The 21,797-nt window shown below is 36.3% G+C and overlaps 1 protein-coding gene across 6 annotated transcripts in view; it reads left to right on the top strand.

The window, feature by feature from the left end:
* Positions 1-8,294, top strand: part of LOC145693040 (glucose dehydrogenase [FAD, quinone]-like) — a 37,915-nt gene extending 29,621 nt beyond the window's left edge. For 2 of the 6 annotated variants that reach the window (XM_081768708.1, XM_081768710.1), the window contains exon 2: positions 5,504-8,294. In XM_081768708.1, the coding sequence (XP_081624834.1) occupies positions 5,504-7,397 (1,894 nt within the window). In that variant the 3' untranslated portion in view covers positions 7,398-8,294. Of the gene's footprint in view, positions 1-5,500 lie in introns of all 6 variants that reach the window. The other 4 variants (XM_081768707.1, XM_081768709.1, XM_081768712.1 and 1 more) reach the window with 3 other exon arrangements.
* The last annotated feature ends 13,503 nt before the right edge of the window (positions 8,295-21,797 follow it).

Here is a 21,797-nt window from a genome sequence, read left to right as displayed (position 1 = left end):
TTCCACCACTATCATTCACCTCATTATCACTCTCTCCCTTAGCTTCAGAACATTATTGTCAGACATTAAGCTAAGAAAAAGATATAATATTTTGGTAAGTGCTAATAATGAGGCAGCTAAAAGTATCACCTGAAATAGCGAAGAAACTAGAAACACTAACGATGTAAGGTTTGCGAGAAACAATAATAGCAGTAGGGGCTCGTAAAATGGATGTATGGGGTAGTTCGAAAAAGAGCGACAAATGGGGCATCTGGAGCAAAGTTACATTTTGTTAAATGGAACGATATCCATAATATAAATAATATAAAAGAGCACACGCAGAGAAAAACAACGCCTTTGGTCCCATGTGTGTACTGCACATAGAAACGAAGATATGGTCATGTGAATAGGTGTAAACAAAATAACAAGTGGCCTACTTGACCGTCAGTACTTCCAGTAGTGCATGGTTTTGCGAGTACCACCAGACATAATTCCAGTAGTGTATTATTTTGTAAGTACAACCAGACATAATCCCAACAGAAATTTTCTGTATGATGTGAACACATGATATTCCATGATTCTTTAATTTTTTGGGGGGTGTTCGTACTCATATTCACAAACCTAAGCGCTCCAATCCCCTACATAATGACTAGCTTCAAACCAATACTAATACTTTCAGGGATGGTATCGAGACGAGACTGAATACAGTATCGGTCTCGTCTCATCGATAAACAACGGTCTCAGTCTTGGTTTCGCCTCGAGTCGAAAATCGTCGTCTATTTGGTCTAGTCTCGATCAACAGATGCTTGTTCGGTCACGATTGGGGCTTGGTGCCTCAATGAGTGTTATTTACCAAGTTTATCTGCAGCTAATCAAACCTTGGATACAACCCGACTAATGATTCAGATATCCCACTTTAAGTAACAGATATTGACTCATATACTGTTGGCAACGAAAAGAAACAGTAAACTGTACCGTAATTGATCAACTCCCATTATAGTTCAATTCCTGCCTCTTGAATGAGTGTTATTCGATACTACATGCTAGGTAAAGCAGTAGATAACACCAAAACTCTAATTAATCGAATTTAAGTGCAATTTTACGAATTTTCATTTATTAGCTATTTTCTTTGACTGCTCTAGTTACAAGAGACTTATCTTACTACTAGAACAATAAATTAGTACTACAATATGTTTTATTTCAAAGGGATGTCTTATCATGCAATGAAAATTTATTGTATAAGTTGTTATTATTAAAATAATATAATATATATGGGGCGCGGTAGCTCAGTGGTAGAGCGTTCACCTCTGGTGCATGGGGTTCCGGGTTGAAACCATGTTCTCACCAAGTGAACTTTGTGGTGGACAAACACCGTGTGCGTGGGTTTCCTCAGGGTTCTCCCATTTTCTTCATTCCACCATTTCATTCATTTGTCATCATCGGTGTCCCGACAAAACGTACCAGCGACAAAACGTACCACTTGAATTTTCGCGACAAAACGTACCACTTTTGACGACCTGTCATAAATGACAACCTGTCATGGATTAATTAAAGCATTTCTGATATTTACTCTACGACAAAACGTACCACTTATATAAATTACAACCTGTCTTGGACTAATTAAAACATTTCGGATATTTAATCCGCGACAAAAAGTACCATTTCAAGTATTTTTTTTCAGCGTGTTCACAGATTATTCTCCAGATCGAACAAACTTCTCTTAAAGGCTCTGTACGTGACAAATGTAACATTAAACACGTTTATCAGCGAGTAAGAGAATACGAGTCTTCCAAAATACATTAGACAAATGTGGGTGCTTACATATCTAACAAAAGAGAACATAATGTTAAGAAACTACTTCCTCATGAACAGGTAAAACAACGGCAGTATAAGGTTGAGAAGAACAGACAGGTAATGTATCGAGTTGTCAAAGTGTAGAAATTCATTGGCAAAAGAGGGCTCATTTACAGAGGAAATGTAGCAGCCTATAAACTGAAAGACACAGCTATAGATCATGGAAAATTTTTGGGTATTATTCCTTTCTTAAGCAAATTCGATCTTCCGCTGAAAAGTAATTTAGATAAGGTCACCGAGAAGAGTCATATACGAGGAAGTAAGCAAGATAGTGGTCGCATAACTTTTACTAAACACGGTGAATTTTGTTTTGAATGCTATCAACACACTTATCAGAGAAGATATTTCGAAAGAAGTCTCTCAAGCTTCAATATTTTCTGTTCTATTAGACACTACTCAAGATATAGTAGTTTCAGGCCAGTGCTCTGTTGTTTTACGGTATGTTGTTAAAATGGTTGTTAAACAAAGTATTGTTGTCATTGTAAAATGTATATCTAACACAGGCCAGTGTCCTTGCGGTTTACTGCTGGAAATTCTGCAGAAGTTGAACCTTGATATTAAGAAGTGTATTGGAAATTCAATCGATGGCTCAAGAACATGCAAGGACAATATTCGGATTTTTTTCAATTTACCTATCATCAGTTACACTGTGATTCAGTTGTTGAGTTTAACGGCCCTTTTAGCAGCGAGGCTATATGAGACGGGACATACTGATTTACGGGAAATCCGAAGCACATGAGCTCCCGCCAGGAATCGAACCCAGGTCTCCCACGACAAAGGCGCATACGCTAACCGCTTAACCACTAAGAAACTAGTTACACGTGTGGTGTTACGCTCATATACTCAATCATGTCATAGTGATCTGACAAAAAAATGCATTGATTCTGTGTCATTGTTCTGCTGAATGACTGTGCGATATTTATGCGTGAGTCTTATCAGCGAATGGACAATTGGAAGATCAAATGTTAACAAAGGCGTCTTACAGTTATTGCGGAAACAAGATGGTAGAAAACACACTGTTTTTCAGAAAAAGTTTGGTTATTTTTCGAACCCAGAAAGTGCTTTGTATATAGAGTTGACCATAATAAAGAAAATTGCTTCTACAGAAAATATCAAACCAAAAGCTAGCTGTAAAGCGAAAGGATATATAAAAGATCTTCTCAAGTTCAAAACAACTCGGACAGCACAAATGTTCCTTAAGATATTTCAAGTGACGACCTCTCTTGTCAAACTATCTGCAAATAGAGGGTGCTGCTAGTGTAGTCCTATTGGATGGTGCAGACTACTCCGTTCCAAGTGAAAGAGTAGAGAGATGATTTTAAATCCGTTAAGAATGCAGCATTAAGCTTTGCAGAATGGGCCAATAACAAATTTGAAGACTTAGAACGTGATTTCTTTTTTTCTTTTTTTTTTTTTTTTCTATTGACCTGTCGACAATTCGCCTTCAGAAATGGACAAAGATTTTCCTGTGAATATGAAGATGAAGCTACTTCTATCCAATGACCAGATATTGCATCGAAGCATTCAACACAATATTAGACATGGTAGTTTCGAGCATTTCTTCAAGATTCAAGAAGCAATGTACTTTATGGATTATTTGGACCCTAGACACTTCAACCAAGTAACAGAACTTCCAGACGTGCCTTTCGATAAACTTAAATATTTTCTGAAAAACTTCAGTAAAGTTTCCAAGGATACTATAAATGTATTCTCTTGGACTTTTGAAGGACGTGGATATCCTTGAAAGTCAGTCTTGATGACGAGCACAACCGAGAAAAAATGACTGTCCTGATGGTGCAAGTGATTCAGAATTAGGAGAAAATACATTTGTTTACAAGGAAAGCGAATGCAAAACGTGTTGCAAAATTGTCCAATGTCCTGCTTTTTAATTTTGCAGAATTGTAAATTTTGCAGTAATACTTATCCAGGTTTCCAGCATACAAATTTTTATTGACTTTGCCCGTAACTCAGGTAACATGTAAAATAATTTTTTTCAAAACTTAAATAAACTGAAATACATTAAAAATAGGCTAACGAGTACCATGTCTCAGGAACATTTGAAAGCATTTATGTTGATGTCTATTGAAAAAGATTTATTAAAAAATATTTCGAATACAAAAGTGATAGATACAGTAGCATCAAAAACTAGCACACTAAAACATCTGCTAATTTTGTAATATAGTATACGTTCTCCTTGAACTTCATATAATATTTTGAACAATTCAGAATAATATACTGATGAAAGAATATCAGGTTTTAATAGTCAATTGTTAATACTATTGACTTACTGTAGAAAGAAAACTGTGCAACTTGATTTGTGACATTGAGATGCTGGTGGCCCTTGTGGGAGAAAGCGCCCGCGCCCCTCTAATAATACCTATCCGTCCCTGGTCCAAAGCCTGGATAAAGTGTGGTGGAAATCAGCAAATATTCAAATATTGCATATGCAAGATTCTTGCTGGTCTGGCGAGAATCTAGCACATATGGTCTTGGTGTTGCGAGAATCTTGCAGGCATGGTCGTAGTCTTGGTCTTGCAACGGTACTTTTCTCACCACCAATCTGTTCAACTTTTAACCTTATTTTGGCCGATATATATATATACTTATATGCTGTCCTATCAAGTGGTACGTTTTGTCGCCTGTCATTATTTGATGACTGATTGGAAGACTCTTCGCAAGTAGCCCTCCAGGCAAGTGGTACGTTTTGTCGCTTGTCATTATTTAAAGTGTTTTTAGAAAACCCTTCATAAGCATCCCTCAGGGTAAGTGGTACGTTTTGTCGGTGGTACGTTTTGTCGCTAGTACGTTTTGTCGCGTATTCGTCATCATCACCATCTTCTTTAGCCTAGCCGGCATAACCTTGGGACGTAAAACTAAAAAAAAAAAAAAAAAAATCATTTCAATATAACATATTCATCACCATAGCATAGTTTATTTTGCCATTATTGACAGGTCACTACCGCAACTGAGAAGCTTCCATGTTCCATGGACTTCCCCTAATACCTTCGTCTTCATGTACGACCCTTCTGTTTTGATATCGTCCATTAATTGTAGTCTCCTTCGCCCTTAATTGTAGTCTCTTTCCTTTCACAATACCCTCATGATACAGTTCCTTCTTAGCCAACGTCCCAACCAGTTTCTCTTCTCTTCTCAATACTATCTAAAATTGATCTTTTCTCACCCACCATTTCCAAGACCCTCTCGTTCGTTTTCCGCTCGACCCAGCTAATTCTTTCCATTCTTCTAAACACCCGCATTTAGAAAGCTTCCACTCGTTTTCCATCCTTTTGCGTAATGTCTATGTTTCGGACTCTCACGCACAATACTGATATAGCATATTAGTATTTCGAAAATATAATCTACTATAACTATTTAAAATATCATTAAAATTAAAGAAAAATACTGAACCATGATTATTTTTATCCTAATCGCTTTAAAATAAAAACTACCTATAATACAGTTCACAAATCAAATAATTTCAAACAACTAATGAACAGATCTCCCGAGTAGGTAAGTCATTCTTTAGCTGGTACGTCCATGTGAAAAGCATAGCTCTAACGTAAGTTTGATTTTCGTTGGACTCCAGTCTACATTAATTAAGGTACAATTTGCTTGCCGCACAAAAAATTAAAGAAATCACAATTAATATATCTATTTTATTTTTCAGCAGAAATCTCACAATAAGACTGAAAACTAACATGGAACACTGTGGAACACCTTCATTTACACACCCATGCCCAGAACATATATCTGGTTTCAGTGGAATCTTGTTCATGAATCTTATACAAACAATAATGAAAGAACAGTGTGAACTTTCGGAGCAACTTCCGCATTTCAATGATGCCACTTTCAATGAAGAATATGATTTTATTATAATTGGTGCTGGTGCTGCAGGTTCGGTGGTGGCCAGTAGACTTTCCGAAATTGAAGATTGGACAATCTTAGTGTTGGAAGCAGGTGGAGATCCTCCATTAGAGACAGAAATTCCAAGCAACAGTATACAATTTATAGATTCAGACTTTGATTGGCAATTTAGATCGGAGCCCAACGTGAAAGCTTGTTCCGCAAACGTAGGTAACAGGTGTAAGTTTCCGGCTGGGAAAGTGGTTGGAGGGACAAGCACTATTAACTTCATGATGTATATTAGGGGAAACAGATATGACTACGACCACTGGGAGTCTCTTGGAAACAAAGGTTGGAATTACGAAAGTGTTCTTGAGTATTTTAAAAAATCTGAGGATATTAGAATTCCTAATCTACGGGATTCATACTATCATTCAACCGGAGGTTATCTAACCGTGGAGGAGGTACCAAGTGTTCATCCTGTAGAATTAGCACTTTTAAATGCAGCTAAAGAACTTGGCTACGATATGAGAGACGTAAATGGTGAATCACAAAAAGGTTTTAGTACGTTTCATGCTAACACGAGAGATGGAAGGCGATGCAGTACAGCGAAGGCCTATCTAAGTCCAGCAAGTGAAAGGAAAAATTTACATATTGTGAAGTATGCAACGGCTCAGCAGATATTAATAGATTCAAACACTAAATCAGTCTACGGAGTCAAATTTATGAAAGATGGAAAAATTCACCAAGTCACATCAAGAAAAGAAATAATATTATCAGCTGGAGCCTTATCGTCACCAAAACTGCTTATGTTGTCTGGTATAGGACCTAAAGATCACTTAGAAGAAATGGGTATACCCATTATCCATGATTTGAAAGTTGGTTACAATTTACAAAACCACCAAGGTATGGTTGGTCCATCTCTATGTTTCAATACAAATGCATTTGTTGGCTTGTCAGAATTAGATAAGTATTACGAATTTTTAGTTCACAAAACCGGACATCTTACTAAAGCAATTCCAAATCCAACGGGTTTTATCAACACACGCTTTGCTGAGAAAAATATTAATAATCCTGATGTTCAAATAATATTTTTTGCATTTCCAGGTAATGACCCTTCTATTAAAGAAACGGTATTCGAGAAACTAGGGCTCGGAAAACATTTATATAACGCGGCATTAAGACCTGATCTAGACAAAGAAATGTTTGTTCCTTGGTTCCTTCTTTCCCGACCAAGCACAAGGGGAAGAATAATGCTGAAAAGTTCAGACCCCATGGATCACCCTTTAATTTATCCTGACTACATGGACAATCCTCAAGATATGCAAAGGCTCCTGGACGCCACTCAATTTATTTTAAATATGACTAAAACTGAAGCTCTTAATGAATATGGAGTGCATTTATGTGCGGCTGTAATGGAAGGGTGTTCAACATTGACTTTCGGTTCCGAAGAATACTGGGAGTGTGCAGGGAAACGATCACTTCTTTCTGTTTTCCATCAAACGAGTACATGCAAGATGGGTCCTTCCTCAGACCCTGAAGCAGTGGTGGATCCTGAACTTAAAGTGCACGGTGTTAAAGGACTGCGGGTCATAGATGCTTCGATCATGCCTACTATAGTGAGTGGGAATCTGCATGTACCTGTCATTATGATCGCCGAGAAAGGTGCAGATCTGGTAAAGTTTTCATGGGACAAATTTGCGGTACACGAAGAGTTATGAAGGTGTAACAAGTGACTGAACTACTCTTTGCTGATTCTATTAACGTGCAAAATCCTGACTTCTTTAACTATGTTAAAGAAAATGTTATATGTGCGAGTGTGCGATAGATTTATACTGCCATTAGGGTATTTTTTTTTTTTTTCGTTTCCCTTGAAAGTAACTTTCAGTTCAAACTGATAGTTTGAAAATGTGTATAATAAAGGTATATAAGCATAGAAAGTAATTCTTGAGCACCATAATGTTGTTCTACACATAAAAAGATAGTTGATAGAATATAATGTTGGACTTCTCTAATATACTTCAAGTGTACAACAAATCTGATTTTAAATGAAACAAGTCATATTCTATGAAATTTAATTATACTGCACTATTTTGTAAGTATTTTTACATTTTCATCAATGGACTTTAATTTCGCTATATATTTTGATGTGCACATTACCTAAATTACAACGTCAGTAATTCCTAAATTATAATAAGTTTGTACAAAAAAAAGCATGCTTTTCTTTATCGCCGATACTAGTAATCTCGTTTTGATTAGCAGACAGTTGAACATACAGGTTTTTGTCATGACGGAAATGTAGTAACTGAAATTTGATTCGAAAAATTTGTAAAGAAAATCTTGAGAATAGTATTTCTGCTGTGAGTCTTGTGTTTTGTCTTTCTTTAAACTTTTTTCTACGTTTCATACATGTCATGGTCTTCATGTTTTTCTTCATTTAATAACAATAGAGTAACGGGAAGTGAAGTGAATCGGTTCAGACATTCACCATTCTAATGAATTAACGTAAGTTGGAAATGTCAGAAATAGAAATACAATATATTGATTGAATCTTCAACATTAACGGTTAAAATTCATATGACATAAAACAATAAACAATTGTGTGTGTTTTTATTCAATGTGAAGCTATAATAATAATCCTTACTATAAAAGGAAAAGTTCTCACTCTCTGAGTGCCACTAATTCCTTATAGTTAACACATGCCACTCCGCTACGTTCGCTGCCTACCTGCTCACCTATCTTTATTTAAAAATAGATAATGATTATGCTGAATATGGACATGCTTTGCTGTTTCTTATTAAGACAAGAAGTTGTGTTAAATATAAGGTTGTAATTATTTATATAAAATCCACAAGAATTTATTCCATGCCGCACACAATATAATTTAGTAACTAAGCAACATGAACTAAGTGTATAAATCAGACATACAGTAGTATAGGTATGTATCACAGACAGTATAGTTATTATTGTTTACCTTAAGGACAGGGCAATATTTAACAAGCTTTACTGCCAACCCATATGAAAGATATTAACAAACAGGCCATAACCACATTTAGCTTTAATATTTGTGTAACCTTAAGTTACTTGGTGGACAAATTAAAAAAATAAATTTAAAAAATACAACCTTTAATCATTTACGATTTTAACCTATAGCGTACAACGAGCCAAAGTCTTAGGGGAACAACTAATACCAATAATCAGCGTAATAATAATATTTTTCTTTTCAATTTGACTTCCAAGACATCTTTAATAATTAACTTTTACTATAATTTTGCAAATACGGTTGATCGAATGATACCAAATTTGAAGTGATAGCGTTTTACATAAAATTCACATGTTTTTTTTTTTTTTTTTCGTTGAGCTTGCTGTTTTAAATTTTTAAATTTGCACGATGATCATCAGGGAAAATAATAAATATATAGGTGAATGTTTGTCTGGTATACAAATCCACACCACCAAATAGTTTGAAATGAATTTTAGAACATAGTACTTACCTTGAAATGGATTTTTTTTTATCATGTCACCTCGATTAAAATGCATCTTCTAAGAGGAAAGAAATTCAAAATTTATGCAAAAAAAAAAAAAAAGAGTATCTCAGGAGCATCTCAAGTTCGGAATACGAAACTAGATATTTGAACTTCTCAATGCAGTGGCACCATCAGGGCCATATTTACCACATAGCCCGTGACTAGTGGTGCAACTCATCATAGGCCAGAATCTAATAAGCAGAAGTTTAATAATAATAATAATAATAATAATAATAATAATAATAATAATAATAATAATAATAATAATAATAATAATAATAATAATAATAATAATAATAATAAAGTCAGAGTAAACGTCCTCCAAGCAATAATTCCTTTAGTGAATAATTGACTTAGATGGTTGAAATTCAGTGCAATTTTGCAGTAAGCAGTTGCGTAAGGGCGGGAGTGTAACGCTTTTGTGGTAGCGCGCAGCGCTCCTGCGTAATGGCCCTCACAATACGCTATCACCCAAGCCTTCTACGGTAGTAACCTTGGCTATCACCATATAAAAATTCATTAAAATTTTTAAAAAATGTTGAACCAAAGATGTCCATAAAGTAAGTTTTTTTTTTTTTATGTTAGTTGTGTAAACGAAAACTTTTGTACGTCGGAATGTGAGGTGGCAATAACTTTTGGTCTAGAGGTCGCAAAACATTTAATCCAGTCCTGAATACCATATATTTAAGAATTGTACTCCAAAAGTGAACGTCAAATCCATTAAGCTTGGTAATTAAGCAGCGGACGTTACAACACAGAATGGGAAACATTACTTTTTTTTAAAAAAAAAGATAATAATAACAGCACGTACGAGAAAGAAAATAAGAAATTAAAATGGTTCCTTATATTGTTGGACATCCTCCTAAACGAATGATTTCTAAAGGAAACGACTGTTGTCAAGTTCAGATCTGGGAGCAGAAATACGATTTCTCCATGGTATCTCCATGTTTATCTACTACCACACTTTACCGTTTTTTGCCAATCACAGTCTTCTTGATTTGTGCAAGTGACTGACTACGTGCCACTCAAATGCAATAAGAAGAAGCGGGAAATCGAAGAACAGGCAGGCAGCGATGGTTCTTTCTTTGAACACTGTCCAATTCCAAAAAAAAAAAAAAAAAAAAAAAAAAAAAAAAAAAAAACACTGAGCTAAGAAAACATTCCATTCAAGTCAGCGACTTTCTTCATTATTCATCAGTTTATACAAACATTTTTGGTGCTACGGAGTTTATTTCATAGTGGACACATTTCCAAAGAATTAGCAGGTAAGGCATATATTGTATTTTTTAAATTAAGAGTTGGGTTAAAAAAACCAACATGTAGAAAAACAAAGGTAAAAAAAATCTCCAGAATTATGTACGGAAGCAGCGTAGGATTTACAAGGATAAATGTATAAAAAGGGAAGGGTCCACAAAGCAGGGGGTTATGATGATATTTAAGAAATTAGAGAAAAAGCTTTCAAAAAATCCAACCACTACTCTTTCCGTCTATAAATTGAACCGTGAATAGAAGGGAACGATCATTAATCACAGCTATAGACAATTTGAAGAGACTATCTGAGAACTTTTGAATAAAAATCTGAGAAGGTAGTAACACACAAAATTAAGCAGAATAAACAAGGCTTATATATTGCTTTAATATGTAGTTCAATTTTGACATATAACATTAATTAAGGTTTCTAAACATTTTTAACATTACACGGATATACCCTCTAGGCTAAAAGAAAAAATGAAATGAAATCTTTGAGTTTTACGCCCCACATTTATGCCGGCAAGGCTAAATGAGACGGTGATTATGAGAAATGAATGGAGTGGTGGAATGAATAAAGTGGAAGGAAACGGGAGAGACCCGACAAAACCCACGAACACAGTGTTTGTCCAGCACAAGTTCCACTTGGCGCGAGCTGGAATCAAACTAGGGACCCCACGCACCAGGGGTGAACGCTCTACTACTGAGCAATGCTGTTAAATGCAGTAGTGCATGGCATTAGTTGAAATAAGAGTATGTGGAAAGAGAATTGAACTTCTAGATCGTGATTTTGTTCTGGTGAGCCCTGTTAGCCAAGGTTACTAGATGCAAGCCAATGCGATTTCAATTCACAGCAGAGATGAAACCGAAAATCACATTCACTAAAGGTGAATTAAGGATCCTAACCTTTCGAATACTTGAGAATAGTGTCGACATTTTGATCACATAAAATGTTTCATTTATTTATACATTTATTTTGTTTGTTTGTTTGTGTTTTAGTGGATTAGCTGCCTCAAATGGCATAGCGCTGACATCCGCTGTAAAGATACCAGACTATGTGATAGGCGAATACATAGTATCGATTTTGTACGTTTTTTTTTTTTTTTTTTTTTTTAACGTACATCCTCCTTCTTACAATTATTCCATTTGGCCTTATAATTTTCTTTAATTTAAGAGGGAATCGTCAATTTTAACACGTTTGATAGCTGTAATATATGTATGTAAGGAATGTGGCCTTAGTACGAGGTTCAACTACTTTTACACGGGTTTTGGTTATCATGATAACCAAGAGTAAAGACTTAAGGGGAATTTATATTCTAGCTAAGTATAAACTCGTCAGTGACCCGGGAGCATATAAAACCTATGACCCATGATTGAACGGACTCAGATTACCTAGAAACAAGCAGACATCATCATGCATATGAAAAAGTATGTATGAAACTCTTAAAGTGATCCTAATAACCATGGTCCTCTGCTTTCTCTTCTGTGTGTCAAGGCACTACATGAAACAGGAATAAAGATATACCAAAGAGTAAAGAGCATGATAATCACTGAAAAAATGCTAATGCAGGGTTCCTACTGATCTGGAGATCTTCCTGACTTTCCCTGACTTTTGGTAGGAAATTCACTTGCTTTCATGGCAGGTGTCGGATGACGCTGACATATAAATAAAGAATAAATAACGGTGAATATGTATATATGAGAACATTTATTCTATAAAGACAAATAGTAATAAATTACTCGTACGTACAGCAATAAAAAAACAAAAAAAAAAAAAATCAAACGGGTATCATAAGGTTGGTTCAGCTGAAATTGGTATACAATTAATGTTAGGAAAAAAACGTATTTTATAAAATTCCCTGACTTTCCCTAACTTTTAGTCTTTTTTCCCTGAGTTTCCCTGATCTGCACCATTTTCTGTGACTTTCCTGACTAGTAGGAACCCTGTGAGAGATATCAATGCTTAACCTAGCCAATCTGTAAAACTTGTCGTGCATATCAGTGATTCCTACCTTTCTTGACTGACAACACACTTTACTGAAAGCTCACATCATCGCAACACAATTATTTGATTTCTTTAAAATTAATTGTAATATAAATTAGAGGTTGCTATGAAATAATTATTCTATTTAGTACTGACCACTGTTGCTACCACCAGAAGCGTTGACTGGTAGAGTCTGTCTCGACATTAATTTTAACTAATTCTTAAACGCTTCATGATTTTTAAGTTCTAAAATTTGGCGACACATCATTTGGGACCCACTGATGTCTAGTTCGAGAGAGAAGTTGTTGAGACGAAACAGTACTTTATTAAATCTTTAAGTGTAGTCTGTGTTCAAAACCAGTTAAGTATTTTTTAGTATACGAAGATGAATAAACATCAAATTATACTGACATGTTACCTTGATTAAGAAATGTCATACAGGGAATGAAACACATGAATATTCGACCTCGAGTAATGGACGCCAATAACCTATTAGAAACTGTGCAGTAATGCTGCAAAGTTGATATTATATCGGCTATTTCCGGCTCTTCGGATCTGAAAAGTGAAATCCGGACGAAAGTCCTGATCCAAGTCATCAACTGGTTGACCAAGTGAGCAAGGTCTCAGATTTTTATGCTGTTGACTCATGTTCGCGCCAGAATCCAGATAGTTTGTGACTGTGAAAAAAAAAAAAAAATGAATTCGAGATTCCTCTACATATCTATGGATTGTTTAATGTTTTTGCATCTGTTCGTCCGTTGGTTGGTTAGTTTGGATTTCAACGTCTCTTTCATTACCAAACTCGGGGGGCGCGGTGGCTCAGTGGTAGAGCGTTCACCTCTGGTGCTTGGGGTCCCGGGTTCGATCCCAGCCAAGTGAACTTTGTGGTGGACAAACACCATGCTCGTGGGTTTTCTCGGGGTTGTCCCGTTTCCTCCCACTTTCTTCATTCCACCATTTCACTCATCTCTCATAATCATCGTCTCCTTTAGCCTAGCCGGCATAACCGTGGGACGTAAAACTCAAAGATTTCATTTCATTTCATTTCATTACCAAACTCACATGAAACAAGCTTAATATAGGATTCAAGCCGCATAAGCTTTCACCGGGACTTGAACCCTGATTATTTGTAATTAAATTGCGCATGATAGCCACATAGCCACGACGATACTCCATTTATGTTCTTTATTACTATTATTATTATTATTATTATTATTATATGGGCTGCTATTACAGCTACAAAAAAGGGTAACTCAGCTGCAAGTCGAAAATCGTTATTTTCTTTAAATAACTGTAAAAATTTTGTTTAAAATATATCCACGAAAGCCAATATTAACATACCAACAGCATGCCATTCGTTCCTCATAAAAAAAATCCGGAAGGGCACAAGTTAGGGTAAATTTTCTTCAGACAATTTCCTCAAAAACGGCTCAAGGATTTTGCGATATCCTTGAGATAACTTATAGTATAAAACTAGATGTACTCTTTTAAAACTCAAGGTTTATTTTATACTGGTGGAGGTGAATTCTTTCAGAACGATATTCCTAAAATCAGATTGGGCGAATTTAATCATCCTGTGTTGCACTGAGAATCCTACAATATCAATAGTTTCTCTTGAGGTTTCTTTGGAATATTTTCTGAAACACAGCTCATGCGATTTTGTCCATATTTCAAATATAAAAGAAAATTCTCTTGGAAAATTCAGAAGAGGTAATTTACTGATAGCGTGAATTTTTGTCGAACATTTTTCTTCGAAAAGTGTACTAGAAATTTTGTTTGCGTTTCATAAATAAATATTCAATCAACCACTCTATTATATAGAGTAATTATTTTTTCTCACAAAGTTTCAGAGAGAAGATTACAGTGTAGCTACAGTACATTCACAAGGGGACAACAGTAGTGTGTGTGATGTTATAAAAAGGGACAAGATAATTTGATAACATTTATGAGAAAATCAGACCCACTGAATAGTGTCCGTTTATGTAACTGAAAATGATGCCAATAGACATTATCTGTTTGGATACGAACCTGAAATTAAGAATTCACTGAATTCTTGGCAAAACATGATATAGTTGTTATTGTGATATGTTAGACTGCCTTACTTACTGTTGTTAATTCTACAGAAGAAAAATCTTCATATTCAAACCATTTGATTTTCTGTTGACAACATGTTGGAAGTTCATTTAGAACTAATATGTCCATTATCACTATCAATCCAGTATTACTCTGCATTACTCCAAATTAAAATTTCTTGGTCGGTCTGACACACTTGATTGATATTAGCGTTGAGTATTGAGCCCATCGGCCTTAAATGTCATTCCTTCTGATTTTCTAAATAAGAATTTGATAGCTCACAAATTGTGGGAGTTGATAACCAAAAATCATATGCCTTCATGAGAGTCATTTTCGTCCATTTATTTATGGATAAGTTTTACATCAACAACAGGTTTTAAAAAGTTACCAGTATTATAGTATATATTTATTTGCAGCTCTAAAATACTTTATCGCTATAAATCTGAACAAAACATTGTATCATTCTTTTAATTGTTATCAGTATTAAATGTAGTATTAAATTACCTATATCCCAGTCTACTTTCACTAAACATTAAAAAGGAAAAACGCTGCATCAACTTACAATTTATACTTCTCTATAAAAAGCAAAATAAATAATATAACCACGAAAACAAATTACACAAAATAAATATACAATGTCAGAGAACTTCTAAAAGATAAAAGCGAAATCCCTTTCATAAACGAAAATTAATTTTTCAACAGTATGAGTTGCTTGTTTTTAACGAAGAATTGTGCACATCAGATATAAATAAGCGCATTAATTTTCGTGCAGACAGAAAAAAAAAAAAAAAAGCGAGCGAAACAAAAGGAGAAAGTAAACTTGAGATATGCCTAGTATTTCTCTCTAACTTAACCGATCTTGGCTATGCACTATATATTCATTTGGTCATTACACAAAGGTACAGTGCGTGTCCACTTAAAATAGGCGTCAAGTTAGAGAAATGGACGCTTTAATCGGTTATTTTGCTTTAAAAAAAAATCGAAAGATAATGAAATGTTTATAGACTCATTTATTTTGAGTGTTACAGCTCATAGTTGCAGCCTTTCTCCCCCGTAAAAATAAATGATACTGTTATGCCCCAGGGGCGTCATTTCAGACTTCGCTTGAGGGGGGGCAAGAGCAACACAGACACAAGAATTTCACGTTTTGTACTAGTATATTAGTAGACAATCGATTAAAGTATATGTATTCCTTAAACTCTTGGGAGGAGGCAACTGCCCCTCCTGCCCCCCTAAATGACGCCACTATTACGCCCTTGTGGTTATTATTTGAAAGAGTAAAACATTCCTGGATTTAAAGCATTTCATAACACAAAACAGATCTAAAATGATTGTGGAGTACAGAAGTTCTTATTTAAATCTGTACTTATTTTTATCTTTGCCAGAAGCCTGAACTTTGGAACTTTTCCTTTCGTAATCTACAAATTCTCTGCAAGTGTTATTAAAATGCATAGTAATTTGTAATTCAAGATTCATTAAATCTAAACTAGGAATTAGGAATATTTCTGAGTTTTCGACCTATGGGCATTTTAGCCTGTCCAGTGATGGAATGAGCCACGAAAATCGTGAGCCGTAACCCGGAAGATCTAGAGGTAGTCAAACCCATGACCGGAGTGACCCGGTATGATCGGGAGACGAAACGTCATCATACACATAGGGAACATTTGTGAGACTACTAATGCAACTCTTCATAAACATAAGTCTTTCCTCTCTCATTGCTTTTCACTAAATACAATTTTTATTCTTGCTTGCTGTTTCCATCCGTGTGTGTCACGTAAATGATAACTTACAAAGTTTACTAAAGTACTAACGTGTCAAAATCACAGAAAAGATAAGTTATATGTTTCTCCTATGAGATATCAAAGTTTAATCGACCTGTAAAACTTATTTAGAATATAAAAGATACTGCTGCTGAGTTCAAACAGTGTTTTCGTTAATTCTTTTATATAGAGTACGTTCAAAAACTACGATGGGAAGACAAATAAACGTAAAATTATATTTGGAAGATTCAAGACGTGGTATCTTTATTAAGAATGTCACCCTAAGAATCAAACACATGAATGTTCGAACCTAACCAGTGAGCACCATTAATCAACTTTGCAGCAATGCTACACAGCTAATATCACTGTTCGACATTTTTTTTTTCCTGGTACTTGGAAATGTGTGTCTTATGTAATTTGGTGTGCTGAATCCGGATATATCAGAAATTGGGTGTCAGGGATAGTTGTCGGGTTATGGCAATCAATGTCGGACGTCAATAAGGCGCTCGGAACGACCGATCTACATTAATTCGTTTGTTTGTCTCCCACGCTACAGCACGCATTTTTCAGACTTTTAATTTAACATTTTGAGGTAGTGTCACGAGACACACGAAACTTGCTATGTAGATTTTTGCGGTGATCCGACGGAAAATTGCAAAATGGCGTCCAGTTGTCCTCCAGGTCTCGTTCTCCAATAATTTACAATCAAGCTCATCTTATTGACTTAGTCCGTGACCTGGGTTTATCTAAATACAAAACAGAACTTCTAGCATCAGGGCTGCGGGAACGCAATCTACTGCAACCAGGTACAAATATAACGAGCTTCAGTGAACAGTTGTCTTTCTGCAACGACATAAACGATTTAATGGCAGCTCTAACCATACACTACGGCCCAACAGAACTGGCAACTCTTCATCGATATGCAAGACTAGAATGAATTGGTACTTCTCCATAATGGCAATACTACCTTCAATTTTAGTTGCGCATGCTTCGATGGGGAAAGAATCACATGATCTTTTACAGTATGTTACTTTCCATCCAATATAATCCATAAATGGAAGATTTGTTGTGACTTAAAGGTTGTTGCAATTATTTCGGGAATGCAACAAGGGAACATATGCTTGCTTTCTTTATGAATGGCATAGTCGTCAATGAGATGCCCGTTACATAAGAAAGGAATGGCCTGAAAGGAAGTGGACAGTTGCAGAAAAAATGTGCAGCGCCGAAATTTATTTGCTCACAAAGGACTGTTTAAGCAGTTGTGAAGGTGATAGATAAAAGTGGCAAGGATTTTGAATATCTGTTCTCCAAACTTCCCATAGTCCAGCGAAGATAGAGAAAGGCGTGTTTGTGGGTCCACAAATCCGTGAACTAATACATACTGTGTTCGAAGCCAGATTAACGGATAAAGAAAAACGTACACGGATTGGTTTCAAGAACGTTACATGCCACTTCCTGGGAAAGAAACGGGCACACAAGTACAGACACTTTGCAACAGAAATGATCAACGCGTATCAATCCTTAGGGTGCAACATGTCCGTGAAAGTACACTTTATTCATTCTCATCTAAAATTCTTCCCAGATAATTACAATGACTTTTCGGATGAATATAGTGAGAGGTTCCATAAGGACATACAAACATTAGATGAACGTTATCGAGGAAGTGGGTGCCTTGACTGCTGGACTATTGCCAGGGACTGTACTGCAAACATACCACACACAAGCGGCTATCATAAGTCACTTCCTGAATTACAGTTACAGTTATTTTCACTTTGAAATCAGCAAATAACATGTCTGCATTGTTTACATGGTGATTATAGTGCTTATAGTGTTTAGTGATTATAGTGCTTATGTATTTATAGTGCTTTGTGTATTAATTTCATACGCAATAAGTCAATTGTATTTTGTATTACCAGATGTATTATAATTTCTACTACAGTACAGATAATAAAACATATATCACAAAATATTTCGATAATTTGTCGAACAGTGTTATTTGGCCGGGCTGATTGGGTCAATGGGTCAGACCGGGACTGAGAAGTGAAACCCAGAATCGGACAAAAGTCGTCACTCAGGTGATTCGGTGACTCATGGTCCATTCCATCACTGAACTCGTCGCATGTGAGGATAACGTCCCTCGGTGATCACAATATCTGGGGAAAATGGGGAAGGAAGAAAGGAATTGAGAACGAAGGAAGCGGTCTGGAACCTCAATGTTTGATATTATCCCGGCATTTACCAGGTGTGAATAAGGAAATTCCAGGAAAAACCTAACTCAGGATAGCTGGTCTAGAAAAGCTTTCACACCTTTCCGGCCAAATCGAACCCGGGACCATTTACACCAAAGGAAAGAGCATTAGCAGCTTCGGAGCCACAAATCTAAATTACATCGACTCCTATCATCAGACCAAAATATTTCGAAAACTATCCTTGACAGAGCAAAACAAATTGCAGATTCGCATTTAGGGGGTCCGTTGACATAAAAATCAGCTATTGCAACCCCAGAAAAAAGAAAAAAAAAATTGAATTTTGTCGAACAGTGTTATTTGGCCGGGCTGATTGGGTCAATGGGTCAGACCGGGACTGAGAAATGAAACCCAGACTCGGACAAAAGTCGTCACTCAGGTGATTCGGTGACTCATGGTCCATTCCATCACTGAACTCGTCGCATGTAAGGATAACGTCCCTCGGTGATCACAATATCTGGGGAAAATGGGGAAGGAAGAAAGGAATTGGGAACGAAGGAAGCGGTCTGGGACCTCAATGTTTGATATTATCCCGGCATTTACCAGGTGTGAATAAGGAAATTCCAGGAAAAACCTAACTCAGGATAGCTGGTCTAGAAAAGCTTTCACACCTCTCCGGCCAAATCGAACCCGGGACCATTTGCACCAAAGGAAAGAGCATTAGCAACTTCGGAGCCACAAATCTAAATTACATCGACTCCTATCATCAGACCATTTGTTGTTCACGTACGAAAAAAATACGTTCTGTGTGAGTATTAGATGTGAAATACTCAAAACGAAAACCGAATATTGTTCTTAAGTGAGTATTAATTCTTATCTATGGTGCTTCGGTCATTATATACAGGTTTTGTTCCAGAAGTAACGGGTCAGGATTTCTTTTCACTGTTTACTGATCAGATTGGTACAATCGCTTAAAAATCTTCAAAGTATGACCCTCCTTATCAATACATTTTTACCAGCGAAATTTCCATGCGTTGTATGTCCCCTGAAAGTCCCCAATGGGGTTGTCCTTTAAAAACCTCATCGAAATCGTTTTGATGTCAATGGTGTCCAAATGTCGTTTTTTTTTTTTTTTTTTTTTTTTTTTTTTTTTTTTTTTTTTAACTTTCGGAAACAGAAAGAAGTCTGCTGAATACAAGTCGGGACTGTAGGGCGGTAGTTGAACCGTTGTAACCTCGAGCTAGAGTAGGTAATCGCGCACGTCAAAGTGAGTGTGGCTGGGAGCGTTACCATGGTGAAGTTTCCACAAATCTTTGATTTTGCTCCTGATGCGGTTGATTCTATTGAGGACTTCCACGTAAAATTTGGCGTTGACGGTATGCCCATGTGGTGCAAACTCAGAATGGGCTATCTGTTTAGCATCAAAAAAGATAATGAGCATTTCTTTGGTTTTCGATTTGCTCCTTCTTACCTCTTTTTGGGAGGGGAGGGGCGAGAGAACTGTGCCATGTGTCATTCAGCGCTCTGTCTTTTCGTTGCAAGATCATATTCAAAGATCTATGTATCGTCACCGGTTATTACATTGTCCAAAAAACTAGGATCTTCTTCATAACACTGTGCAAGTTTTTCATCAATAGCCACTCGATTGCTTTTTTGATCGTCGGTAAGAACTCTTGGAACAAGCTTCGGGCACACTTTCCACATCTGGAACTCTTTGGTCACAATTCAGTGAAAATAACACTTTTCGAAGTGTTAAGTGTCTCACGTAACAATCGAACACGAATTCTTCAGTCAGAACTTAATACTTCGCGTACTCAGGCCAGAATGTCGTCATAACGCCATGTTGCAGGGTGCCCATCGGTAACATTCTCTCGGCCTTCTCTAACATTTTGTGTCACCTATCCGACTGGGATTTGGTCAAAAAATCATCACCGAAGTCTTTTGAATCATTAGATGTGTGTAGCCTGGGCTCTTGCCCAGTTTTAATTTCAATGTTTCTTTTTCATTGTTTTCAAGAACTGGATAATGTAGACAGATCCTTAACACACCTTTTGATGCACTGAAATATTAGCAGGATTGCCAATTCAGTGTTAATTTATGAAAACTACGATTTCCCTAGTTCCCCCTTAGAGAAGCCTCAACCGATTAGTTATCGGTGGAAATGAAAAATTCTTTCTCTCGCTCCATAGTTTCCAAGCTACTTTAACTAATCAAACTGAAAATTAACGATAGAATATCCATACGTATAAATTATGAGTCAATTTACTTTTTTTTTTTTTTTGCAAAACAAGGAGAGATTTACATCTTCGGTTACATATGGTAACACTGTGTGGTTCCTAGTGTATTTCAATCATTGTTTCCTAGTTTAAAAATATATATATGAACAAAGCTTCATTTTGGTACAACTATTATTTTTGTATCGCTTCAGGTTCAAAAGTTCTACTATCCCACACTCCGGGTTGCATTGTATATTGGACACCCTGTAGAATCCGAACCCCTACTCGGCAAGTAACCACTGGGAATTCGGTACAATGTGCGTTAGCTATTTGACCCGAATCATACATAATACGTGGATATTTAAAACGTCGCCTATATACCGTATTTATAGGGATATAAGAGGCTCTATACAAACTTTAAAACATCTAATAGCTACATGTTACATAAACATCTAGATGAAAACTTATTAACACAAGGCGCCTCAGTATGTCAGTCACGCTCATTCCTAATAGTTCACAGTCACGATAATACTTCTCGCTGCCTCCTATCTTAAACCAAGAAATGACGCTAGTGCGCAGGCAATTTGCAATGACGAGTCGAATGGTTTGGAGAAGACTAACTAGTTTTAATATTGCCATTTAATAGAAAGGGGTCCAAAAAATGTACTCATTATGTCCTAGTTCATATCTCGTAACAAATCTGACTTGATGTGACAATTTTTGGCACTAAGAGAGGGTTATGGTACCGGTATGTAATCGAAATGACCACCAGCAGCTTCTATGCAACACCCATAACGCCGAATTGAACACCAAACTACGGCTACTAGTGTATCTGTCGTAATGGCAACACATGACTCTACGATTTTTTCAAGTAGTTTGTGGACTCTTTTTTTTTTTTTTTTTTTTTTTTTTTTTTTTTTTTTGTCCCCAGAGGTGGAAGTCCTGAGATGTCCAAATCAGGAGACCAAGGTTGGTACTCAACAGGACCTCTTTGACCCACTTACCATTCGGGTACAGTTTTATCGAGGTACAATCTGACATCTCGATAGTAGTGAGGTGGGGCTCCGTCTTGTCGAAAGTTTATCAACTTACAAGTTTTGGGGGGCAGCCAAAATCCTTGTCTGAAG

The sequence above is a fragment of the Thermobia domestica genome, chromosome 8 (assembly GCF_964235325.1).
Source record: "Thermobia domestica chromosome 8, izTheDome1.hap1.1, whole genome shotgun sequence".
NCBI classification, from domain to species: domain Eukaryota; kingdom Metazoa; phylum Arthropoda; class Insecta; order Zygentoma; family Lepismatidae; genus Thermobia; species Thermobia domestica.
The sequence above is the reverse complement of the archived record's forward strand: the minus strand, read 5'-3'. Positions and strand labels throughout refer to the sequence as shown.